Here is a 24511-nt window from a genome sequence, read left to right on the forward strand (position 1 = left end):
ACAGAAAAGTAATTGATGCAGATAAAATGAATAGAACCAGTACAATCCTGATTCCCTTTTGATTAAAAAGTCCAGGCCTAAAATGTATGAGGCCTAGTGCCCAAAAGTCACGTTCAGGTTTCTTCAGGGAAGGTATTCTCAAAGGGATGCATTGTGCATGTGGTGGAGATTTAAAAAAGTTGCAAACTATTTAAAAGTTTAGCACATATTTTTCCAAAGACGGGTACAGACTCCTCTCTATCCTAGTCCTAAGGCTAGCACATGGGTAGTATACTTGACCTGGGTTTGACAACCAATGGAAAGCAAAGAGGGAGTTGGGGGACAAGGGGCTTTGCACCCAATGTTACCCTATGGAGGAATTGGAGGTGGGGGGTTAGGGGGTGGTAGGAACAGTTCAATTTACTTACCCCCTGAAACCTACTTCTGTCCTTTTATTTAGGTGAGGGGCTCCCAGGGGAGTGCAAGTTTGACTGCTTCTTCCAGTCGGGTCCAACTTCAAGATGCAAGCCCAAATACATAGAGAATACAAACTGTCGCATTGGCATTGCAGACCCCTTTAGGGTACTTCACAGAATGGAGGAAGGTGAGTTCTAGTGACGATCACCACTTTAAGGTGCCGACAGGTGATCTTCCAGGCGTTGTCACAGAAACAGCTCCAGCACAGCCTCCTTTGATGCTAGGAAGCTGATATGTCGGGAGAATGCGAGTTATGGCACAAGATGGTATGAGTGGTCAGAAATGAAAGCCTGACACAAAGTGGTCATGTTTTTTGTTGAAGATTTGAGGATCCTAGACGCGTGAGGGAAAAAACAAACTGTAATACTCCGCAGCTTCCACTAGATGTCGGCCTATGCACAGCATGTGAATCTAAGCAGATACAAGCATCAGAAATACGATTACGGTGAGTAATGTATCCCATGTGTGTTGGGAAAATACCTCTGCTCCAAGAGGAATTCCCAAACTAAAAATGAAAAAGAAGGAACTGTCTGTGTGAGGATGTCAGAAATCAAAAGCCGTCCTTGTGTCCAAACCTTCTTGCCTGACACTCAAACTACAAACAAAACAACCAAGTGATAAGGTAAATGTCTTCAACCTGATATTGGCAATACAGTGTTTAGAAATAGATTAGGTCCAACTTAAATGTTCTGCAGGGTGGAAAAAACTTGACTTCAGAGGGTGACTTCCTTGCCCTGGATTCTTCAAATGTCTTTTCGTCCAACAGTACCTTGTCTTTTCTTGTCCCACAGTACTCATGTTAGGTAAAAAGTTCTTTGTCTTTAATAGTCTTTCTTTAACTCAAGTTTCATCCTGGTTCAAAATACTCTGTCTTCCAACTGCCTTGTGTACTATACTGCCAGGACTTCACTTGTACTACTCATACATCCTGTCCCCTTTCCTCCATCCTTGTGGGGCGTCCCCCAACATGGGGACGGTACTGCAACCTTTTGGCAGCGCAAAATTGAGCTTCCCCTTTACATGTAGTATAGCTTGCTGTGGCGCCTCACCTCGGTCCCTTTTTCTGCACGGATGGTGTCGGACCTGGCAGCCACCGCAGAGACTTTTTCAGCTTCCCGCATGCTCGGGATTCACGAGATCTGCCTCTTGCGACCGCTCGTTCCTGGCCTCAGACCCACATGCCCTCGGTCTTCAGTGTTTGGGGCTCGACCACCACTGAGACTCCTGTGCGGCCTGCAACGCTCTTGGTCACAGGGCATTGGAGAATCGTTTGTCGTGGTGGAGGGAGATCTTCCACACTTCGTCGCCAGTACCTCTGATCAAGACAAGGTAGGCCCTCTGTTCAGCACGTTTCCACAGTGCGAAGACTCCTTCCCCGGGGTTTCCCACAGATCGGGGTTCCTCGCATTGAGGTTCTGGCAGGCCCGAGGCCTCTAAGGCTACCAGCTCCCAAGTTGAGGGGCCCAGGGACCCTACCAGGCTGTCCACGGAAGGACGATCAGGCGCATCTTCTACCCCAAGGGGTAAGGGATCGTCGAGTGCCACCTCCAAGAGTCGTTCCCCGGCTAGATTCAGCACGGCTACCGGAACAGGTGCTGAGGGCTACCAGCCTACCGAAATTCGCTCCAAGGCCGTCAACCAGGGCATTCTGATTACTGCCCATCAGGCTGAGGGCTCAGCTCCTACCAGAGGGATCTGAGGTCGACGCCTCTGCTTCGGGTGCAAGACCCAAGCTGTATCCTCCCGTGTCTGAGACCTCTCCTGGCTCAGAGCCTTCGCGCCTTCCCTCCCAGGGCATGGTGAAAGGTTTCAAAACCGCGGAGCGGCACGTGGCAGAGCCTGCCAGGCATGCGGCCATCTTGGATCCAGCTCAGGGCCCACCAGTGCTTTTGCCCATCGAGTGGGCTTTGCAGGATGATTCCAGCCCCCTTCCCTCAGGGAGCAGTAGCAGATCCTATGGTGCAGGTTTTTGGTCCCCTAAGGGGTACATCTACCTATCACAGACTTACAGCTAAGCGCACCAGGCGGCTCAGCGCTTTGACCCAGAGCGGAGGCCCAGCGCCTCGGAGGGCAGGGCTCCTAAGGACCCAGCGGCTCGTGAGGACCGGTTATTCAAATGCTTCCTCTTCCTCATGATTTCCCCTCAAATGAAGGAACTCCTGAAAGACATTGTGGAGGTCATCCCCCAGATGCTGCCACTTCGGCCCCCTCCCTGGGGTACTCCTCCCGTTCCGCCGGTGACTCTGGTGCCGGTCCCTCCACCGGTGCAGGCCCTACCGGTGTACCGACCCCTCCACCTCCTCCTGTACCATCCAAATCCTCCCCCCTCAACAGCCGTTGGACTTGTCTGCAGCTCCGGACCTAAAGGGAGACCCCTACAGCACCTATGTCCCAGGTCCCGGATTCCCTCAGCCTGTGAAAAAAGGGGGAGGGGGGCGGGGACGATGGCGCCCCAGGACAATGAGCCCTCAGCATCCGTTAAGGCCTTTCATGGCCGCCTTCAGGGCCTGGCAGAGTTCTTGGGCGTTTTTCTTCCTGAGGAAGCTCCTCTGTTGTCGGGGGTGCTAGCAGAGGTCTTCAGGAAGTGCACCACAGTCCGGTCTGGCATTCCCCTTCAGAAGGATGTGCTGCAGGTGGTGCAGAAGGTCTGGGTGAAGCCCTGGGTCAATGCCCAGTTGAACAAGAAGTTGGACAGCAGGTTCAGGCTGACGGATGGGCAGCCAATCCTCCTTGCCTGTGGTGGCTGTGGCCTTCCTTTATTCTAAAACACCTTCCACCAAGGCAACGGGAGCCACGTCCAGTTGCCTTGGGAAAGCGCTGTTATTCCATCTCAGGACTGCATCTGTGGCAGGCCAACGATGATGCCATCTTGGCTGCGGCTAACCGGAAGCTGTGGCGGGAGCTCAGGGAATTTCTTCTAAGGACAAACAAGCCTCCTTCAAGGCTGGTCTGGCAGATGCTCAGGCCATTGCGCAGGACCTCATGGAGTCTTCAGTCGCCCACATCGACACAGCCAGCAGAGGGCTGTGCCTTGGGGTCGAGATGAGGACGGCGTGGATGCACGCCACAAAGTTTTAATCTGACATGCAGGAGTGGATCCTAGATCTGCCCTTTGAAGGCGTGGACCTTTTTCATTCGTCCACAGATGACGAATTGACGAAGAAGAAAACATCCATCCAGACCGCCAAGTCCTTGGCCATCCTGACAAAGCCGGTCAGAAATCCTTCCCTCAATCCCGGGTTAGGACCGAGTTCAAACCCTGAACGTTCCCTGTCTTCAAGTACTTCATGGACCACGGTGCGCAGAGGCCTGACAGGTCACCCAGCGACAACAGAAGGAAGCAACATAGAATGGCGTGCAGGTTTTTACGCTCCCCTGCCTCCGACGCCAAGAAGCATTGGTGACGTCTGGGTCAGGGAACACAGCTCACCTGTCGGGGGCTGTTCCAGGACATATCTTTTCAGCAATCGGTGGCTCATATCTGTGGTCTCCAGGGGCTTCCACTTTCCTCTTCCTCTACCAGCCTCTCCTCCTCTTCGTCAGGTTCCCTGGCTTTTTTACGGGAGATCCTGTCTCCATTGAAGATGCAGGCAATGAAACCAGTTCCTCTTGTAGAAAAGGGCTCTGGCTACTATTCCAGGATGTTTACGCAACAACCAACCTGGCCTGAGGGTAGTCCTGGACCTGTCATTTCTAAATCTGTCTTTACCGCTGGAACGCTTCAAGATGATTACTCGTGCGCACACAGATGCGTCGCTGTGTGCAGGGGACTGGATGTGTTCCCTGGACCTCAACGATGCGTACCTACATGTACCCATATATCAACCACATCAGAAGTTTCTGCAGTTCACGATTATGCCGTACCACTTCCAGGGATCGAAATTAAGATTTGAAAAGCAGGCGCTAAAAGCAGTTCCTGGGTATCCAGCATTAACCAGTGACCAGGAACTACCACCAGGGAACCAGGAGCTAGTACACAGCATTTCTCAAATCTAACTTCTACATAAGATGCGAACATTTCACTTGGTCCATATTTTATGACCCTTTATACTTTGAATGTCGTATAGATGCCCCAGTGTTTGCTTATAGATTGCCCCAACACATAGTTAAAATGACATGGGTGTGTTTGCTCTGCATCAGTTGGTTGGGGAGCCAAAAGTAGCTGCTAGTAGCTTTTGGAGTCACGCTAACCAAGCTCTTCTAAACCACAAGCAGGTGCTAAATAGCTTCCAGCTCCCCTCAATCTCGAACCCTGAAATCCAGTACAAAGTGCTGCCCTTGGCCTGAACTTGGCCTCTCGTGTCTTTACGAAATTGATGAATGCGGTGGCGGGCCTTCTCTGCTTGGAGGGCCATCATCTGACTTGTCTGGACGACTGGCTGGTGAGAGCAGGATTACCCGAAGCGGTAGTGCTCTCCTGCCAGAGATTGGCGGATATCCTTCATCAGCTGGGGTTTTCCCGCACCGTGAGGAAATCTGTTATGCCCTTCTCAGGATCTGGTCTTCCTAGGGGCATGTTGGAACACTACCATCCAGCGGATGTTCCCCACGCCCAAGAGGCTGATGTCACTCTGCAAGGCGGTGGGGCACTTTCTGGCCCACTCGACCACATCTGCTTGGTTATTCCAGCACATTCTGGGTCTGATAGCCTCCTGGGTGCTGACTGTACAGGATGCCTGTCTCAAGATGATGCACCCCCAGTTCCACCTGGTGGCCAATTGGGATCTGGAGACTGGGTCTCAGTCAGACAGGATCCCAATTCTACCCCTCCTTTTGCCCGACTTCGCTGGTGGCGGATGGATGGCAATGTTTCAGTGATAGTCCCCTTCACCCTACCAGAGCCTTCCCTGGTGGTGACGACATACTCCTCTCTTTCAGGCTGGGGGACTACTCTGGAGTGCTAAACGATTTATGGAGCATGGTCCAGGGTGGGAGCCCTCCTACATATCAATCTGCTCAAGCTACGGGCACTGGGCCTGGCCCTCAAGATGTTTTTGCCCTTAATCACGGACAAGTTGGTTCTGGTCAGGACGGACAATTCTACCACAATGTTTTACCTGAACAAGCAGGGTGGTACCCGTTCTCTCCCCCCCACCCCCATGCATGGAGGGGTTTTGCACTGGGAATAGGCCCTTACAGAGAGGATTTGGATTTCAGCAGTAGACCTGCCGGGAGATGGCAACGTGGAAGCTGACAAGCTGAGTCACTTGGGGTTCAACACCTATGAGTGGGAGTTGCACAACAACTCCTTGTTGCCCCAGTTCCAGCATTGGGGGTTCGCAGATCTGGATTTGTTTGCATCTCCTCGGAAGGCCAAGTACCTCAGGTTTGCATCAGGTGCAGGTCGGCGTCTGGGGTCTGTGGGAGACACCTTCCGGATCTGTTGGCACGGCCACAGGTGTTATGCGTTCCTGCCCACCCCCCTGCTTCAGTGGACTCTTCGCAAGTTCCGGGCCTCAGTGGGTTGCAGCCTCATACTGGTTGCCCCCCACTGACCTTCGAGACCCTGGTTTTCAGATCTGCTGCAGTTGTGCTCCAAGGGTTCCGTCCATCTTCTGTTCCCCAGCTGGGGCTTCCGTGACGCAGCAGGGCGGGGCAGTGGATCATCCGGACCCGGACAAACTGGGCCTGGAAACCTGGTTCCTGATCAGCTTAGACTTCGGCATGCTCAATTTTCAGATGACAACTGGGACATCATTCAGCAGGCCAGGAGGCCTCTACTCGGTCCCAGTATAACAGCAAATGGACTAGTTTCTGCCATTGGGCACGCATCAAGGGGCTGGACCATGTCTCCTGTCTTCTGGATGACGTATTGGCTTTCTCGGCGCACCTGGCTTTTTCGGGAGTACAGGTGGATACTTGCTGCACGTATTAGGCGGCCATCCGACCTTACAAGAATTCCCCCAAGCACATGATTTCGTTGGCCAATCCAGTGGTTAAGGCTCCCCCCAAGGGGTTGTCGAGAATATTTCCTCCAGTGCACAGGCCGCATCTGGTCTGGGACCTCAATGTGGTTCTGGTGCCTTTGCAACGCAGGGTAAGTGAGCTACAGGCGTTGTCCTTGTGCAAGCCATTCCCCACGTTACACAATGACAAGGTCATCTTGCACACTCACTGAAATTTCTTGCCCAAGGTGGCCTCCCCATTTCATTTGAATCAAGAGATCTGCCTGCCATTGTTCTTCACAAACCCGCATTCGGAAGCAGAGAGGGCCTTGCATTCCTTGGACCTCAGGAGGGTCCTCAAGTTTGATCTATCTTGGAATAAATCCTTCAGGAATTCCGAGGCATTGTTTGTGACTTTTGGGGCTCCTCCCCGGCTCTCGGGCTTCCATCGGATGGCTCAGGCCATTTTGGAGGCATACATGGCCATGGCCAAACCTGTTCCTGAGGGGATTCATGCTCATGAGGTCAGAACGAAGGCCACGCATTTCAGAGACACGCTTCTTGGGATCTCATCAGCAAGGTGGCTACTTGGGCCACTCCGTCGGCCTTCTGTAGGCACTATTCCCTGGACACCAGCTCCAGGCGCGATGCAGAGTTCGAGTAGGTGGTTCTGAGGAACCCTTTCGCTTCATCCTAGATATAAGGCAGGTTATCACAGCTCCACCGTATGTTCTATGTTCTTGTTTTGTGGAATCGCCCACAAGGATGCAGGAAAGGGGATGGGACATATGAGTAATTAAAGTTAATCACTGTAGTGACTAGAGTACTGCTAGTCCATAGTCCCCTTTCCTCCATACGTCCCACTCACCTTCCCCCGCTATTAATTCACGGGCTAAAATATAGTAGTCGGGTATCTAAGCTTCCAATGTGTTCAAAGGGGACTGAGGTGGGGCGCCAGAAGGCGGGGCCTCGTTGGGGCGTCCCCACGCACTATACTAAATTTAAAAGGGAAGCTCAATTGTTCACTGCCAAATGGTTCTGGTACCATCCCCATGTTGGGGGATGCCCCACATGGATGGAGGAAAGGGGACTATGGACTATGAGTACTCTAGACACTGCGGTGAGTAACTTTAATTTCCAGGTGCCTGGTATACTCTTCTGCCAGGACCTCTTTTGTGTTTTTTCACATGCCTGGTATGCTTCTTGCAAGTACGTGGTTGTACATTCTCCGAACCGCCCTGGGATCCCCGTCTGGTCTAGGCCGACTCGCCGGTTCTTCAGTGTCTTTGGTCCCTTTCGTGATTGCACAGCGTTCCTCTGCCACATGCTGCACACTCCGGGTTCCTCTGAGGTCTCTCCGGCTTTCCGTGAGGCTTTGTTTCTGCAAACCTGCTTCTGGCCAGGCTCCAGTAGGGACAACGCTGCCTATGTGAGCTACTGAGTGCCCAGGAATCCCCTCTCGACTGCTGGCTTCTCCACGGCATTTTCTGCTCACCCGGCATGGATTTCCTTCTCTGCGGTCGGGCTTCTCTGCCTCGCCACATCGGCTCAGAGCTTTCCCATGCAGACACTTGTGGACTGGTGTCATAGATTTAAACAGGACTCTGTCTTCAATTTTCAACCAATGTAGCCCCCTCTTGGCTTCACTAATATGGTCCATCCTCTGCTTCTGTTTATTCTAACCGCATTGTTTTGGACTAGCTGGTACTTGGCAATGCATTGTTTGTTGGCTCCCAGCAGTAATGCTTTTCCATAGTCGAGGCGGGAAAGTATGCTTTATCTCACAATAGTGGTGCAAATTCATTGAGGAGGGGTTTAATTGCTTTAAGCCGTCTTAGATAGTAAGAGCAGTTTTTGTTCACATAGGATGCCTGTTAAAGAAGCTTCCAATGGCATGCCCAGGATCTTGACCTTATTCACTACCTGGATCTGGGTGTCTCTGATTTTAAAGGTGTTATATTGCGGTGAAAGTTTGCTTCTAGCCTGAGGAGAGCCAAAGATCATCAGTTCCGTTTTTTTACTGTTTAGATGCATCCAGTTGTGATCCATCCAAGATTGTATGGTGTTATATAGTTCAGTTACCAACTGACTATCTTTTTCATAGTCACAGCTCAGTTCTACTACTAGCTGTGTATCGTCAGCGTAGTTTGTGAAATAGGTCTTGATCTTATCCAGTACATCACAGAGAAACCTTAAGTACAAGTTAAGAAGGAGCAGGGACAAGCTCGCTCCCTTTGGGACCCCATAAAAGATTTCAGATTCTTGGGAGAATTTGTCTCCCCAGTGTACCCTTGATTTTCTATCGGCAAGGAAGGATACCAGGCAGTCTATTGCCTGTTTAGAGCAATTGGCTACTTTTTCGAGAGCCTGCTGGAGTAATTTATGATCTAAGAGGTCGAAGGCAGCACTGAGATCAAGCAAAACCAACAGCCCTGTCTTGCCTTGGTCAATAATGTCCAGCATATGTGACTGTAGATCCAGCATATCATTCTTGCTGCTGTGTGCAACACAGAAACCGGATTGTTGAGGGTGTAAAATCTCATTGGCCTCTACAAATGACTGTAAATGCGCGGTAGCGACTTTGTCCATTAATTTAAGAATAAAGTTGCAGTTGTTGATGGACCTAAGATTCCCTGGATCTCGCTGGTCGAGGTTGGGCTTCTTCACTAATGGAGTAACCGTGACTTTTTTAATGGTATTGGGTACCTTTTTGTCCTCAAAGGAGGCGTTCACTATTCTTGTGAGCAGAGGTGCAAAGATGTCAACATTATCGAGAATTATTTTGGGAGGTAATGTATTTTCCGCACACGACAAAGGCCTCATCGAGGCTAATGTCCTGAGCATGTCTTCTGTTGTAATTTTGTGGAACGAGAATTGTTCAGGATGTTCCAGGTTTTCTGATGGGGTGGCTTGCTCAGGTTTACCTTTGGTAGTTTGGGAGTTTATCAATTCCCTTGCTTTGATGATTTTGCTTGCAAAAGCATCCTGGGTTTTGTCACATTCTTCCTGTGATGGACTGAATGTGGGTGTTAATGCGATGGGTTTTTTGATTGATTTTAGAATCTCAAAGTTTACTATGGGCATTAGCAGGCGATTTGATTTGGTTATTGAAATAATTGCTCTTGGCCTCAAGGATGTCCTTTTTGTAATTTAACAGTTCAGAGGCCACAAAGGAAAGGGTCAGTGTGAGTCTTTGGTTGAAACTATCCAGGACAGAGATGTTAGCAAACAGTGTTCCCAAGTTCAGAAGGTGCAGGTAATAGAAAAGCATGCACCATGGTTCGATGTAGAATCTCGAAAAGAAAATTGCACAATGATTTAATGAGTGGTGTGTGTACACAGCTGGTCAGATTTACAGTTTTAAAATGGCATATAAAAATTGACAAAAGACGAACAAAAGAAAATGTTTTGAGAAACACTGGGAGCCTTTTGAAGGACACCAAATAGTTTTATGTTAAATGCAGTTGTCGAGACATGCATTATGCCATCACCTTGGACAGGTAGTCCTTGGACCATTAGCCCCCCATGGTTATAGGTACATTTCCTTCCTGGACATTGCCAGTAAGATATTCTCCAAATGTGTGTTGCTCAGACTGGAGGAATGGACTTAAAGTACCAATATCTTGAAGCCCTCCCAAACGGGTTTCAGGGGAGGGCTTAGTACAGTGGATCACTGTTTCACTCTGAGCACCAGCATGGAGAAATATAGTAAATTTAAGGGAGGGAGATTATTTTTAGCTTTTTTATATTTGGAGAAAGCATTTGACTTGATTGATATAACATGCATAGTGTGGTGTAATTTACATTTTATTGTGGTCCCTAATGGTTTTTATCGTGGTCCCTAATGGTTTATTAAATCTTATCCAACTATGATACGCAGACATCCCAGCGTCTGTCCGATCTACAATATCTGGGGAATTGTGCATTATTTCCCCCCATGAATAAAGGTGAAAAGCAGGGATGCCAGTTGTCCCAAATGTATTCCTTTCAGATGTTGATTCTAGTAATTCTCTTAATCCACCCTCTCTGAAGGGTACATTTTATAGCATGCTTCTTTATGCCGAGTACACGCCTATTTTGGACTTAACACTGGCAGGTCTCCAACAGGGCCTGTTAAACACAAATTATTATTTTGGAAATATAGTTTGAAATTAAATATGATAAAAACAAAAACGTTGGTGTTCCGGAAATGGTTGAAAATGTGTAGCTAGTTTTTAATGAATGTAGAGATAAGGTAGTACTCCTTTTTATTTGAGTCTATTCTTCTCAAAGAGTGGTGCTTTGGTCAAAAATTTTAAGACAGCTAAAAGGGCATCATTAAGGATTAAAGGTATTTTTTACATTTGTATTTCACGTTTGAGGAATTCTGGTTGGACAAGTGCCTGTTTGTATATAAGGCAAATGTTTGTTCCATGATTTCTATTGCAGCGACATCTAGGGTGGTTCAAACTGTCATGTCATAGGGGGGTTGCAAAATAAATTCCTGTACCAAATAGCAGGTCTCCCTGCAGATAAACCTCATAGCGGCTTCGGAGCTGAATTGGGGGTGTTCAGTTTGAAGGTGTCAGGCCACTTACGATTTTTAACGTATTTTTTAAACGCACATCTGGGATTTTCTGCTAATCATAAAGTGAATTTAAGTGTAAGTGCGATTGCAGCTTGGCCTGCTAAGGGAACATTGTTGTGGTATGTGGAGGATTGTAAGGCACTGTCCATTTGGATAGGGGGGGTGGAATATAACTAAATTTGCCACATTAAGTAAACTCAAAATAGCCCCCTAAGCAAGAGCTTGTCTGATGGGGGAACAAGGCAGATGTCCAAAATATGCAGACTTAATACACATATAAGATGGCAAGGAGAAATCTGTGAAATAAGATCCTCAGAATGCTGGAGGCCGATGCTAATGGTACGTTTAAATGTAACCACCCCTCAATAAATTAAGGTGTGCAGGAGGAAGCACAAAGTGTGCCTGCAAAATAGAAGTTGATGAAGATTTGGTTCATTTTCTGTTTGTCGTTGTTCCTCTATTTTGTGTAAGCATGGACATGCATGGGAGCTGTTTTATATAATTGTACTGATCAGGGTTTATATATAGCTTGTTAGAATATGTTAAACCTGCTTTTTCTTATTTTGGGCTTGTTCTATATGAATTTTATGAAATATAATACATGTTTTTAAATGTTGCTAACTTAATGGAGAAATACGATTACATAAATATTGTTGAGTATATACTGGTCCGTACATGGTAGGCTTTAAAGATCACTTCACTGGGGCTTTGGAGGTTACCTCCTAAGAATTCTGTTGGCATCTAATAGCAAATAGTGCATTTTAAAGCTCCTGAGGCATGTTACATTGGTGAAAAAGTGGTTAGGAATAAAAACATTTTTCTGAAGGATCTGGAGGCTCTTTTCTCTGCCCAAAAGGGATTTTACACAAACCTTAGTGGCAATCATTGGTCAAAACTTTGCGCATTTGATGACCACTTCATAGAACAGTGTGGTGGTGTTAACTAAGTATTTGGATTAATTAATTGGCTTGTTATTTTAAATGTATTAACAGTAACTTAATTGGATTTGAATATAGGGCAAATTAATTAGGAAGTATGTAGCATGTCATGTACCTTATATACCCATTATCCACATGGGCAGAGTATCAAACAATGACCATTTTCCACTAGGCCACATGTAAAAATAAATATTATTGACACTAAAATTAAATTTCCTATAAATATGCATGGTGTCATCAAACACAAACCCCACTTGTACAAAAATCAGTGCATGAAATGTATTTATTAAAGTTAAATTGGGTATGCATGCCATTTATTTGTCCATTATGCTCCTACTAGCTGTACAAAGGAACAAAATATGCCAATTTTCTCCAGGACACAAACATGGTTCGATTATTTTGCTCAATGGCACATTTGTCAGCTGGGCAAAGTATCTGAAGATGACGGTGTTTTAACAATGACACTGCTATAATAAGTAAGGACATTTATTGAAAAATAATGTGCATGGTGGCAACAAACTCAAATATTGCATATATAAATTGTAAGTCCGCTGGAACCACTGCAGGCTCATTGGCCAGCATTCTCTTACAGGCCAGGACTCTGACCTGGCTATACTGCGACTGAGGTCTCATCCCTCCAGCACCTCCTTCTAGGCCTCCACATCATGGCCCAGAGAAATTGGTGCGCAACAATTTAGGGTGCCGTGATGCAACATGTTGCTCCCGAGCTACACATTGGGGAATCACTGCCATAGACGTTAACAGTATTGTATAAGATCTTGCTAAACCAGGCAGCAAAGCTGTGATTTACCAAGTTCACACATACAGAGCAAACTGCCCACAAGCAAAACAATAGGGCCTTAGGATTACCAGCCACTGTAGTGATTGGCTTTCCAGCTTATATTGGTCTTCTTTTGCAAAAAGTCAAGCAAAGTGTGAATTGTTATGTTACATAATTAATTTCTATTATAATTATAGCATTGTTGTTTCCATAAACCTTCTTTCCACAGAAAGAAGATGTGGTCAAATTACAATCCAGCGATGATACATGCACAGAGCCTGAACCCAAGGAAAACTCATGTGATGGAAACCAAGAGCAATCCACCCCAGTCTTGGTAGAAACAAAAGTCAGAAAACCTAGGAATCCTACTGCCTACGGAACCTGGGAGGAAATAATAGAGGAGGAGGACCCATAGTATGTACCCATGTATATTGTTAACTCTGATGGTGGATTTAAATCAAGTCTTGTATGATGTGGAAATGTGAAATGGGACAAGTGTGTTTCTTCACTTTAAGGTGCAATGTATCAATCTCTAAAACCCCAGTATGGATTTGGTTTGAACAAAAGGAATTGTTTTCACCTTTTGAAGTCCTTTTTGAATGGGTAAAAACACACCATTGGAAGTTTACTCTTATGTGGGAAGTTGCTTGGCAAGGAGTGATGGTTCTGCATGTTATCTTCTTCAGTAGCTGTTCAATGGCTATGGCTTTCTAAAACATGTCAACCCTATATAAGTTTTGTTCAGAAGAAAGACGCCTCTGAGAAGGTGAGATGCTTGCATTTTTTGGTTGAACATTTTGATATGATGAAGTGAAAAAGGATAGGTTTTAAGGCCTGCCTTTTACAGCAGTAACATATTTGTTACTGAGGTTCCTTTGTTTTGGACTTGTCTTCAGTGTGCCAATACTGCATTTTGCTCATTGTTGAATGTATCTGCCTGGTTTTTAGGAACTGCTAGTTCTTTCTTTAATTACTTTATTTGGCAACTTGTCTTAAAAGTACATAACATACACAAAATCTATTTAAAAAAAACCTGACATCTTTTGCTAATTACGGTCACCACTTTTGAGCTTCCGTTGGACTTCGATTCTGTGACGGCAGAAAATACTCTTCTTTTTGATGATTTCCCCATGCCACTTACTCAATCACTTTTCAGCTCCTGATTTTCATATCTACTTGTCAGACACACGGATGTAGTCTTTGGGCTTTATTTCATTGCTGTCTCCCCTTCCTAGCAGGGGCCTTTTTTGCACACTAATTGGCTACATTTTCCAAAATGTTATCTCCCTTTGCTATGCATGCTACTAACCAGTTTATAAGCAGTATTCTTCACTTTTCCTGAATGCAACTTTGGCGATTTTCTCTTGTCTTTTAAAAAAAAGTATTCTTATTTTTTTATTTTTACCACAAACCTATTGTGATGATTAGGATATTTATTGAGCATGGATCTTGCTTCCGGAAGCAGCAGAGTGCTCTACAATCTAAGGGGGAAGAACACACTGAGGGAAGCAGCGCAAAAGGGAGGGGGGAGCTAACATGGTAGTGCGAGGGTGGGCAATTGGCAGCAAGGGCTCTACATGCAACCAGGGGAGTAGACTGTGGAGAACAGATCACTGAGTCTCGGGTTGTTTGGGGAGTGCTGGGTGGGTGGACCTAAGTGTTGGGGAGGAGCATTCCTTGAAGAGCAAGGTCTTTAGCTCTTTCCTGAACTGTAGAAGCGATGGGGCAAGTCTGATGTCAAAGGGGGGAGGTTTCCAGAGTCTTGGAGCGTAGACAAAGAAGGCCTGACTTCTGGTTCTTTCCTTCCTGCATCGTCGGAGTTCAAGTCTGCACATTCCCTTACTTCTGTTGGATCGTAGGCCTCCGGAGATGCTGATTTTCTCAGTGAGGTAGCTTGGGGACGCAGCAAAATTACAGGCTTGCAGCACTTGCCAGTGCATTTCAGTGATGTGGTCGGATTTGCAGAATCCTTTTGAGTCTTGCTGCAGCCTTCAGCACACATCTCAAAGGGCATTGCCACCATCCAGGTGGGAGAAGACCAAGGCTTGGACACTGGATCTGAAGTGGTTTTCTGGGATGAAAGGCTTAATTTTCTGCGAGAGAGAAAGTTGGTACAACACCGTTTGTGTCTTCCTTGCTTTGTGTTGTTTGAAGGCGAGGTGTTGGTCAATGTTGAACCCAAGGGACTTGGCACAGATGACCAGCTGGAGTGCAAAGCTCTTGAGGTTCATAGCAGAGAGCCAGGTCTAGATGTCGGGGTGTTCGGTGTTGTTTGTCAGCAGTAAGAATTCAGTCTTGGAGGGGTTGAGCTTCAGGTAAGCACTGGACATCCAGGACTGGATCAATGTGAGGCAGGCCTTGAGCCTGTGGATGTCTTTGATGGGGGATTGTGTCCTCCGACGTAGTCCACATCTATGACAGTAATTACCACAGCTGTGCTGCTTGGGAAAATGTTTCGGCGTTGAGTCGGTGACATTGATACGCTGTCCCTCGAGGGCCTCTGTCGAGCGCCAACGTCACCGGATGTTATATGTAGGACGCACGACGCCCGTAGCCTCATTTCCGTTTTTTCCTGCGAACGTGTTCGCTTTGGAATCGAGGCGCACCTCGGTTCTTCTCCTGTTTAATCGGTTCTTCTAACTTGGTTCTTGTGAATATTATGTCTTTGTCTTCTACCCCGTGGTCGGGCTTCAAGAAGTGTCGGGACTGCGGTTCCAAGATGTCCTTGACAGACCCGCACGACGTCTGCCTTTGGTGCCTCGGCGAGAGCCACGCCACCGATGACTGCGATGAATGCCAGTCCTTGACGTCGAAGGCCTTGCGGGAGCGGAAGAAGTTGTCTGTAGGTAGGGTGTCCAAACCCCATAAGTCAAAATCCGCTGGGCTTTCGACCGACGATTCGAGGGGCAACTCTCTGTGTCGGCGTAAGTCCAGGGGGGTCTCGGTCCCAGAGTGGTTCCCGCCAATCCTCTGCCTCTTCGAGGCATTCGCGGAAGCGCCGTCACTGGTCGCCTTCCCCGTCCTTGTCCGAGGACACCGCAAGACGGCGGGTAGCTTGTCCCAACAAGCATTCATCTCCGGCGGACTGGGACGCATTTTGCAAGGAGATGACGATTTTCGAATCGCAGGGCACCGTTCCGTCTGCGCCTTCGAGAGAAGCCGGCAAGGAACACGCTAGGGCCACCGCTCGCACACCTTCGGGCTCGGGCAATCAGTGCGATCATTGGGAGCTGTCGAGGTCCCGATCAGAAAAGGTTGATCGCACTAGCCGTGCCAGGTCCAGGTCCTCGATGCCCTCAAGACTGTTGGAGCCTGTGAGGCCTTCTAAGAAGGCATCGACGCCGTCGGCACCATGTCTGTCGAGGGACTCTCTTTAGGCTCCACCTCTGAGGAAGTCGTCGGCGCTGAGGCCGTCGAAGGATGCGCTCGGGGCTCCAGCCTCGAAGCCGTTGTTGAAGTCGTCGACGCCGATTCCGTCGATGCCTTTTGAGGAGGCTTTGTCGGAGGTGCCCCGGAGGCCAGTGGAAACTCAGAGGAAGCCCCTGAGTAAATCAGTGAGGCCTGTGTTTGAGCCTTCTTCTGTACCCTCATCCAGGGAGTTATTCTAGCCTTTGGAGTACATCTCGGAGGTGGATGAAGGGTCAGATGTGGAGGGTTTGTTCCTCCAGAGGTTCCTGATGGCCTGTTATCGGGTCATAGCCAGATGGAAGACCTGCGTCAATCCTTGCATAACGCCAGTGGTCTGGACACCTCTCCGGAGGTTGAGTTTGGCAGGCCTGAGCCTGGTACACACGCTGAGTCGTTGTACAGGCGTCTCATGTCAAGGGTGACAGAGTACTTGGGGTGGTCTGCTCCACCTGTGGATTTTCTGCAGGATGACCTGACATATATTTTAGACCAAGGTCCACCCACTGACCCAGTGCTGCCATTTCATATGGCCTTACAAAGAAGGGTGGCGGTGGCTTGAACTGCTCCGGAGAGTCTCCCGGAACTGAATAAGGCGCTACTGAAAAAAATACCGTCCAGCCAGTGGCGACCCCTGCTACTTGTCTACGCACCCCACTCCAGAGAGTTTGGTGGTGCAGGCGGCTACTGCCCCAGCAAAGCAGGCTGCGAACCCTACCATGCCTCCGGATAGGGACGACAAGCGCTTTGACAGTTGGGCGAAGAAAGTGTTTTCATCTGGGGGTATGACTCAGTTTGTGCCTTGGCAAGATTCACTCACACTCTGTGGAACTGTGCATCTTTCGCGGCTGAACATATTCCCGAAGGGGAGGAATGTTATGGTTTTCTTGCCCTCGTTCAGGATGGCAAGGATGCCATGTGTGAATCCGTTCAGTCGGGTCTGGACGTGGCAGACTGTGTCAGCCGGTCCATGGCGGCGAGCACCGTGATGCGCAGGTTTGCGTGGTTGCGGAAGTTGGGGATTTGCTCCTGATGTATAGTCCTGGCTTATCAACATGCCCTTTGATGGTGTCCATCTTTTTGGCAGCAACGCTGATGAGAACCTTGAGAGGTTGCAGACCTCCAAAGCTGCAGCGAAGTCGTTGAGCGCTGCAGTATGACAACCTCTGCCTTTTCGTCCTAGGGGACAGCAATGGAAGGGAGGTTCCTTTCGATACTACTCTTTCTTTGGTAGATCGAGGGCGGCTGCCAGTCAAAGGGGCCAACGTAGGAGTACCAGAGGTGGAAAACAATGTACTCGAGGTGCCAAAGCCGCGCGGGCTGTTGCCTCTTGCCCTCAGGCACTGCCGCAGCCGCTTCCGCTCAGTCATGTGGCCATGTCCCATGGTTCGCCGGTTGGGGGGGGAAGGCTGGCGCAGCATCTTGTAGAATGGCGTGCCATTACTTCAGATGTGTGGGTTCTGGAGATCATAGCCCACGGCTACTGTCTTCCTTTCCGGCAGAGGCCTCACTACAATCCACCGAGGAAACTCTTTGAAGAGTCCGGATCCGCTCCTTGCGCAGGAAGTCAAATCCCTGCTGGAGAAAGGCGCCATAGAACTGGTGCCTGTAGCGGAGAGGAATAAGGGATGGTTGTCCCTATATTTTCTGATCCTGAAAAAAGACTGGGGATTGAGACCCATCACAGACTTGCGTGGTTTGAACAAGCTCCTCAGGAAGGACAAGTTCAAGATTGTTATTCTCTCTCAAGTCCTCCAGGCCCTTCGACTTCAGGACTGGTTGGTGTCTCTCAACCTCAAGGATGCTTACTTTCATGTGCCGATTCATCCCAAGTGCAGGAAGTGCCTGAGGTTCGCGGTTGGCGACTCGCATTTTCAGTTTCGGGTCCTGCCGTTCGGATTGGCCTCTGCCCCGAGGGTCTTCACCAAGCTAATGGTGGTGGTGGCAGCGTATCTCAGGAAAGGGGGGGATTCACGTCTACCCCTACCTGGACGATTGGTTGGTCAGGGCACACTCTCCCGAGCAAGTCCTGGATCATCGGTCAGTCACCTGCCACTCCCTTCACAGGCTGCGCTTCTCCCTCAACTTAAAGAAGTCCCACTTGACACCTACCCAGCGGCTCCAGTACATCGGAGCAGTGCTCGACACATCCCAGGGGCAGTGTTCGCCTCCCCAGGTGAGGGCTCGTCACATTCTGCAATGGTGGACAAGTTTCAACATGCCCAGTGTCTCCCGGTGTTCGCGTTCTTGAGGTTGCTCGGCCTCATGGCATCCTGCATTCTACTGGTGCCAGAGGCCATGCTGCTGATGAGATCTCTGCAGTGAGCTCTCAAGATGCAGTGGTCGCAGTCCTCCAGCAGGATGTTGGATCCCGTTCAGGTGCCGCCCTCGGTTGCCCAGGATCTTCTGTGGTGGGCCGTCGAAGGCAATCTGATGAAGAGGGGGCTCCATTTTGGCTACCCTGGCCGGAGCTGACGATCGTGACTTTTACTTATTCTTCTAGTGCTGTACTGCACACCATCTTTTTTTACTGCATAATACCATTTCGAGTAACATATACTCAATATGGCCATGCCATGTGGTTTAAGCCCCGTCTTTTGTCCCACTCGCTTCCTGCCCTCTCAGATAACACCGCTGAATATGATGCTCTTACCAGGATCTGGCTTTGATCCCAGGCTAGCAGCTTTGTGTGGAAGAACCGGTCAGTGGTGCGATTGGTAGTGTCTGGTCCCAGAACATGTCCCTTCAATGAAGTGTCTGTTGCTGGGCAGATGTCTGGTTTGTGGCTGTCAATGATTGGACAGCTGTTACCTGTTCGAATGATGCAGATCCTTGCCACTGGTGGGCTGAGCAGCCTCCATCCCGAATTTAGGATGAAAAGAGGAGCCTTGCTGTCGTTTCTCATGTTGACCACTGAAGCTATGATTCCCGAAGAAAAGGGTCCCACGATGAATACCTAGAAGAATGCAATCAAAGACAACCTGCACTGCCAAAACCTTTTCTCGGTGAAGCACTGCTGCTTTTGCTAACCAACAAGTTCTGCGCCCTGCAACTGAAGCCTGCTGTCGGAGGTGTCTCGGGACCATCCTGTGGGCTGGCCACCTGATGACCAGCCTCTCTCCTGGACTGCTTGCTAAACTGTCTTGGAGCCATATCAGAACTGGACATCGGAACCACTGCGGAGACAGACTCAATCTTCAGCGACTGTACCTTCGACCCCTGGAATCTCCTTCGACGGGACCAACAGTAAAGGTAAGTGTCCGCGATGACTGAGTACCCCTGGGGTGGCCACTCAGAAAATTGGAGTAAGGGGCACAAGTGTACTTACCTGTTTTTTGGGTCTCTTACCCCCGCCATAGTGGTTATTTGGGCACAAAATCCACTCCCTGACACTTTTTCCCAGCTGTGGTCGTGGCCTTTTCTCCAAGGAACCCCTGCCTATCAGGATAAACCCCTAGTGTGATGGGATTACGAGTGTACACATAAAATTATTGACCCCCTAATGCCAAAGGTGCTTTTAAACTAAATCTCTCTACCAAATGGTTGGCCTTGCCAAAACGTGTACAGGAGAACGTTCGACATTTCCTAGCCCACTCTCAGGTACTTACCTGAAACGTTGACCCTGTTAAAAGCCCTAGGCCTACTTAGCTGATAGGGAAGGACTGCTAAAGTCCCTGTCTTCCTTGTATTCATAATTTCACTTTACTTGCTACATTTTCTTAATTTTGCTTTTCTGAACTGCTTTTACTGTGTTTTAGTGTAAAGTGAAGGTAATTTCACTTTGAGATGTCCAACTCTATATTTTTGTGCATATAAGTATGTAGCGGGAGACCTACTCTTAATGGATTCATTCCTTCCATGGATTCCGCATCTGATATTTTATCTCCAGCGCAGCTAATCTTTGGAAATGTTCTGCTACAAGAGGGTGCAGCGCGGCTTTGCATCGGCTCTGCCCAACACCTCTGTGCTCCCTGCACTCCATAGGATGTTGAGGCCAGTATATATTGAGGCACCGCGCCCCATGACATCAGGTCCCTTTTTCCACACTCACTTTTTACTTCAGGAACACCACTACTGTGAGCAAATGTGCTTACTCTCTCGAAGGCCTCTGTCTTCAAGCCCTGCGTGAACTGCGGTTAACAAATGTCGTTTTCTGACCCCAACAGGATCTATCTATACTGTTTTGGGGTGGTGGCAGTACAACCCCCAGGAGAGAGGGTTGTGTTAGTCGATGCACCCAAAGGCTCTCCCAGAACAGGCGGTGAATCGCTTCACGTTTTTCCACAAGGTAAAAAAGAGATCTCATTTGAGGTCAGATGGAACGGAAGTCGGATGACAGGTCTTGGGTCCGTAAGAAAAAGCAGACCACAAGAGGTTACGTTCACTGAGCAGTTGCTCTAGCCACCACTCTTCCTCTTCGGAAAAGTGGAGTCACCACTCCAGGGAATCCCAGAAAGCGCCTCCACAGATAGGGTTTCCCACCCAATCGACCAACATGGATGAATGATAGGTTTTCAAGCTGAAGATGCTTGACATCTTCGACAAGTCCCCCTCCGGCAGCTTCAGTGCCATCAGAAACGGCTGTGCTTGGACAACCTGGCTGGGACGCTGCAAAGGACCGTGACAGCACGCCCAAAGACTAACGCTGGTCTTCTGCGGGCAAGGACCCGTCTCTGCATCAAAACACTCTGCCCTCAGGCATTGACCAATCTGTACCGCCCGCATTCCTCGGTCACCTGGAGCATGGCTCACTACAAAGGAGGCATTTATGTAAAACAATTGGAGAAATCGTCGATGAGGAGGGTGATACTATCCCTTTTGTGGTGGAACCTCGAGAGGTAAGGGACCTCACTGAGGAGTTCTCTGGTAAGGGGGAAGGACCATTGGAGCTGGCTTCAGACTTGCAGGAGGCCAGTGGTCTGAATTCATCCCTGGAGTTCGACAGTTCACCAGCATCTACTCCAGGTAAGCCTCAGACGTCATTCCAACGATGGCTGATAGCCAAAGTGGTGGAGGCTTTAGGATTGTCGGCCCGTTCCAGGCCGAAAGTTCAATTTGATTTTACAAACATCCTGGATGAAGGCCCTCTGAAGGATACCTTACTGCCCTTCAACCTGGAAGTTGAAACTCTGGTACTGTCTCTGCAGCTGACTGAGACTTCTCTAAGAAACACCGGCCGGCTCCTTCAGACCCGGCCTTTCAAAGCACACACCTCCTGAGAGCTTGGTGGTTCAGGCTGCTACTTCCAACTTGAAAACGTCCACGTTTACTTCCATGCCTCCCCACAGAGAAAGCAAAAGACTGGATGCATGAGAGAAGCACATTTTTGCATCGGGCAGTCTTGCCCTTACAGCAATAAATGCCTCCACTTCCCTCGCTGAATTTTCTTTTTGCCTTTGTTCGGCAGTGTCTCGGAAGGCCTAACACCTACCTGATGGGGTGGTGAGAGAGGGCTTTTAGGCACTGGTTCAAGATTGCAAAGATTGCAGTCGGTACTGGACACAGCTGACCATGTGGGATGGGCATAGTGGCGAGGAGGCACTCCTGGAAGAGAACCTCTGAGTTTGCACAGTGCATGCAGGCACAAAGCTCCTAGATATGCCTTTTGATGGACATAGTCTCTTTGGGGCTAAGGTTGATGTCTCCAATTCTCTAAGGCACTGCAAAGTCCTGGGTCCAGCAGTGCAACAGCTTTCAGCTCTCACTAACAGACGTAGAGGAATTCAGCCCTCCACCCCAGACTCACCGTCAGAGGTCAAGCACCCTCTACCCCTCCCTTGTGGGCAATCGGCAACCTCACATTTTCCCCCAGATGTAGGGGCAGAGGAACTCCCAGGCGTTGAATCTTCACCTCTGCGGCCCCAGGTGCCAAGCCCCTGTGAAGGGCACTTATTTCATCAGTCCCTAGTGAGAGGGAGAATGTACCAGTTCGGCTCAGAATGGTGTTGCACCACAGCTGACGCTTAGGCCTTGCAGGTCATGCACCAGGGACATTGTCTCCATTTTGTTAGGGAGATTAATCATTGTTATGCTTCATCCCATCTTCTAGTGAGACCCCCAGCACTTTTTGCTGGACTTCTGGACCTTTTTCTTTCCATCCTGAATGAGTGGGGCCTTTTTCCACTCATTCATTCTTGTTTGCTCTGACTTTTGGAACTCTTTTCTCCGTTTAGTTTGGGCTATTAGTGAAAATCCGAAACTATTGTCATTAACATAAGAGCTTCAAATATGCGCTTTGAAAGTGGGTCTGTAATGCTTTTGCAATGGGGATGACATCTGAGAAGGGATTCACAGTTGTAATCCCACCCATTCTGCACCTAGCTAATGTAATCCCTATGGCTAATCTCACCCATTCCTGCCGATCTCGGAACTCTTTATTTTGAGTGAGCTCTACCATGGAGGCAGCCATCTTGGATGACTGGCTCTAAGGAAGCTCTCTGGAAATAGGCCGGCCATCTTTGAGTGGTAAATATACCATGCATTTTAGCAGGTGATCCTGTAGTATGCAAAGGTAAAACATTGGACACTAAAGCTTTTATTTATCCCATCACAGCATGTAAGTTCTCACCAAATACTAGCAAAGCGGCTTCCAACAACTCTGTGTTAGTATGTTTGCAAAAGAATTTTTAAAAAACGGCACATTAGTTTTAAAGTCTTTCACCCACCGCTGCCTTACATAACTGCAGTGGTAAAACACGGTCAACTGCCGCTAGGAGCACTCTTTCTCATTGGGTCCCTTTTGGATGGCTGCCAGCATAATAAAGCTGCAACACACTCCAGTTCCGCCTGCGGCATCACATTGGAAACGTTAGTGGGGCCCTTCCTGGGAAAGGACCACTGCCATGCAGTACACCCCATTTTGGCGCGGGCCGGTTTGGCGCTGCCTGTTAGGTGTGACCAGTCCAGCGTTGGTATCTTTTGGCGCCAGCCCGTTTCGGCACAGCAACACTATTTTTAATACCATGAATTTTTTCATTTTATCTCGATCCCTGGCCTGCAGGGATGCGAGGCCGAAGAGCTAACCACTTGGCAATGGAGATCTGATCAGTTTCAGCTAACTGCACCAGTTACTTATATTAATGTGGGTCATGAAGAACGCTCGTACAGCTTAATATAAGTAACTGGTGCAGAGAAAAATTCATGAGAGCTCTATGGCCTTGTAGTTAACTCATCAGTCACCCAGCTCTGCAGGCCAGGGTTCACGATGGCCCTAATTCCATATTTATTTTTGGATTTTATTAAAAGTGCACTTTTAATTAAAATTGCGTTGAAGTGGCCGTGCCAAACAGGCTCCTGCGGCAAAACGTCTGCGCCGAGCTGGCGCCGCCGAAATGTCCTGCTCTGCTGGCCGGCACTCTTTGAATACTGCCTGCAGAGACAGCCTCTTGTTGCTTTTTACACCGCTTGTTTTCTAATGTATTCGGTAACGCTGGTGTGCGGCTGTAATTCAAAAAGCCCCAACTCAAATAATAGAAACTGACCCTTTCTGCTAAATAATAGTCTTTTCTATTCTAACCCCTGTGGAGGTGGGGGCGTTGAGGGACAGCAAAGGCAACTAGTGGTTCGGCACTCTGTCTTGGAGCTCGAATCGAAATCTGTTGCAGCATGAGAGAAAATGGCAGTGTGAAAATTATGGGCCTCATCTAGTCTTGATTTATTGCCACTGGACACTGCAGGTTCCCAGACACCTCCCAAAACATCTCCTCATGGGAACTTTGAGTTTGCTTTAATTAAGCCTTGCCATCAAACTTTGCACTCGAAGTGCCTTCCTGTGTTTTTTCAAAGCAGTCTTCTGAGATTTAATGACTTAATTGGAGTTGTAAGCCCGCTACTGGTGTAATAAAAATGTCTTAACCAGGTTGCCTTCAGCCACTCTATTTATAAGCACTCTACGTGTCCTTCACTGAAGCCCTGTTAAAGACCTGCATTGGCAAAGCTAACATGTTTGGTTTGTGTATAAGTATTAGGCATTTGTCAGGCACTGCTAAGGTACTCGCACCGTTTTGCAATTGCAGTGGCCACTTACTACCACTGCAGCTGTGCCTGGCAACTGCCTTTCTGTAACGCCCACCTGGTTCCCACGGGGGCGCTGATCTACTCTGGATTACTGCGGCCTCTTCTAGCGTGATGCGCAGGACCCGGAACACCGATTGGACAGGACCTCCAAATCGTGCTTCCTTGGCCCGTAGGAATATCCTTCTACAGATGAGAAAGGGGATTAACAGTCTGCAGAATGGTGTGCTAGCTTCCCCTTCCCCCCTCCGTTCCTCTCTATTCCTCCAAACCCGGTTTAAGCTCACCTTATGGTTTGGAAGGTTGAACTCTCCATCCTGCTTCTGGTGCAGGGGCGCGCGTTCGTCCAGTTACTTCACTGGTTTTCAGAATGGCGCTGGCAAAATCCACTTGACTTTCCTGAGCGATGCGCCGTAAGTATGAAAGTTCAAGTGAGGCCCCCTTTATGCTGTCTTTCTCACCTGTG

The 24511-nt window shown here is 48.6% G+C and overlaps 1 protein-coding gene across 1 annotated transcript in view; it reads left to right on the forward strand.

Annotated features, from left to right (window-relative positions):
* The window catches only part of WBP4 (WW domain binding protein 4), an 807881-nt gene that overhangs the window by 680925 nt on the left and 102445 nt on the right, over window positions 1-24511 (forward strand). Inside the window, exon 10 of the mRNA XM_069640150.1 lies at window positions 12857-13041. Within this exon, the coding sequence (XP_069496251.1) occupies window positions 12857-13041 (185 nt within the window). The remainder of the gene's footprint in view (window positions 1-12856; window positions 13042-24511) is intronic.

Source organism: Ambystoma mexicanum, chromosome 7q (assembly GCF_040938575.1).
Source record: "Ambystoma mexicanum isolate Mex_15411 chromosome 7q, UKY_AmexF1_1, whole genome shotgun sequence".
NCBI lineage: Eukaryota > Metazoa > Chordata > Amphibia > Caudata > Ambystomatidae > Ambystoma > Ambystoma mexicanum.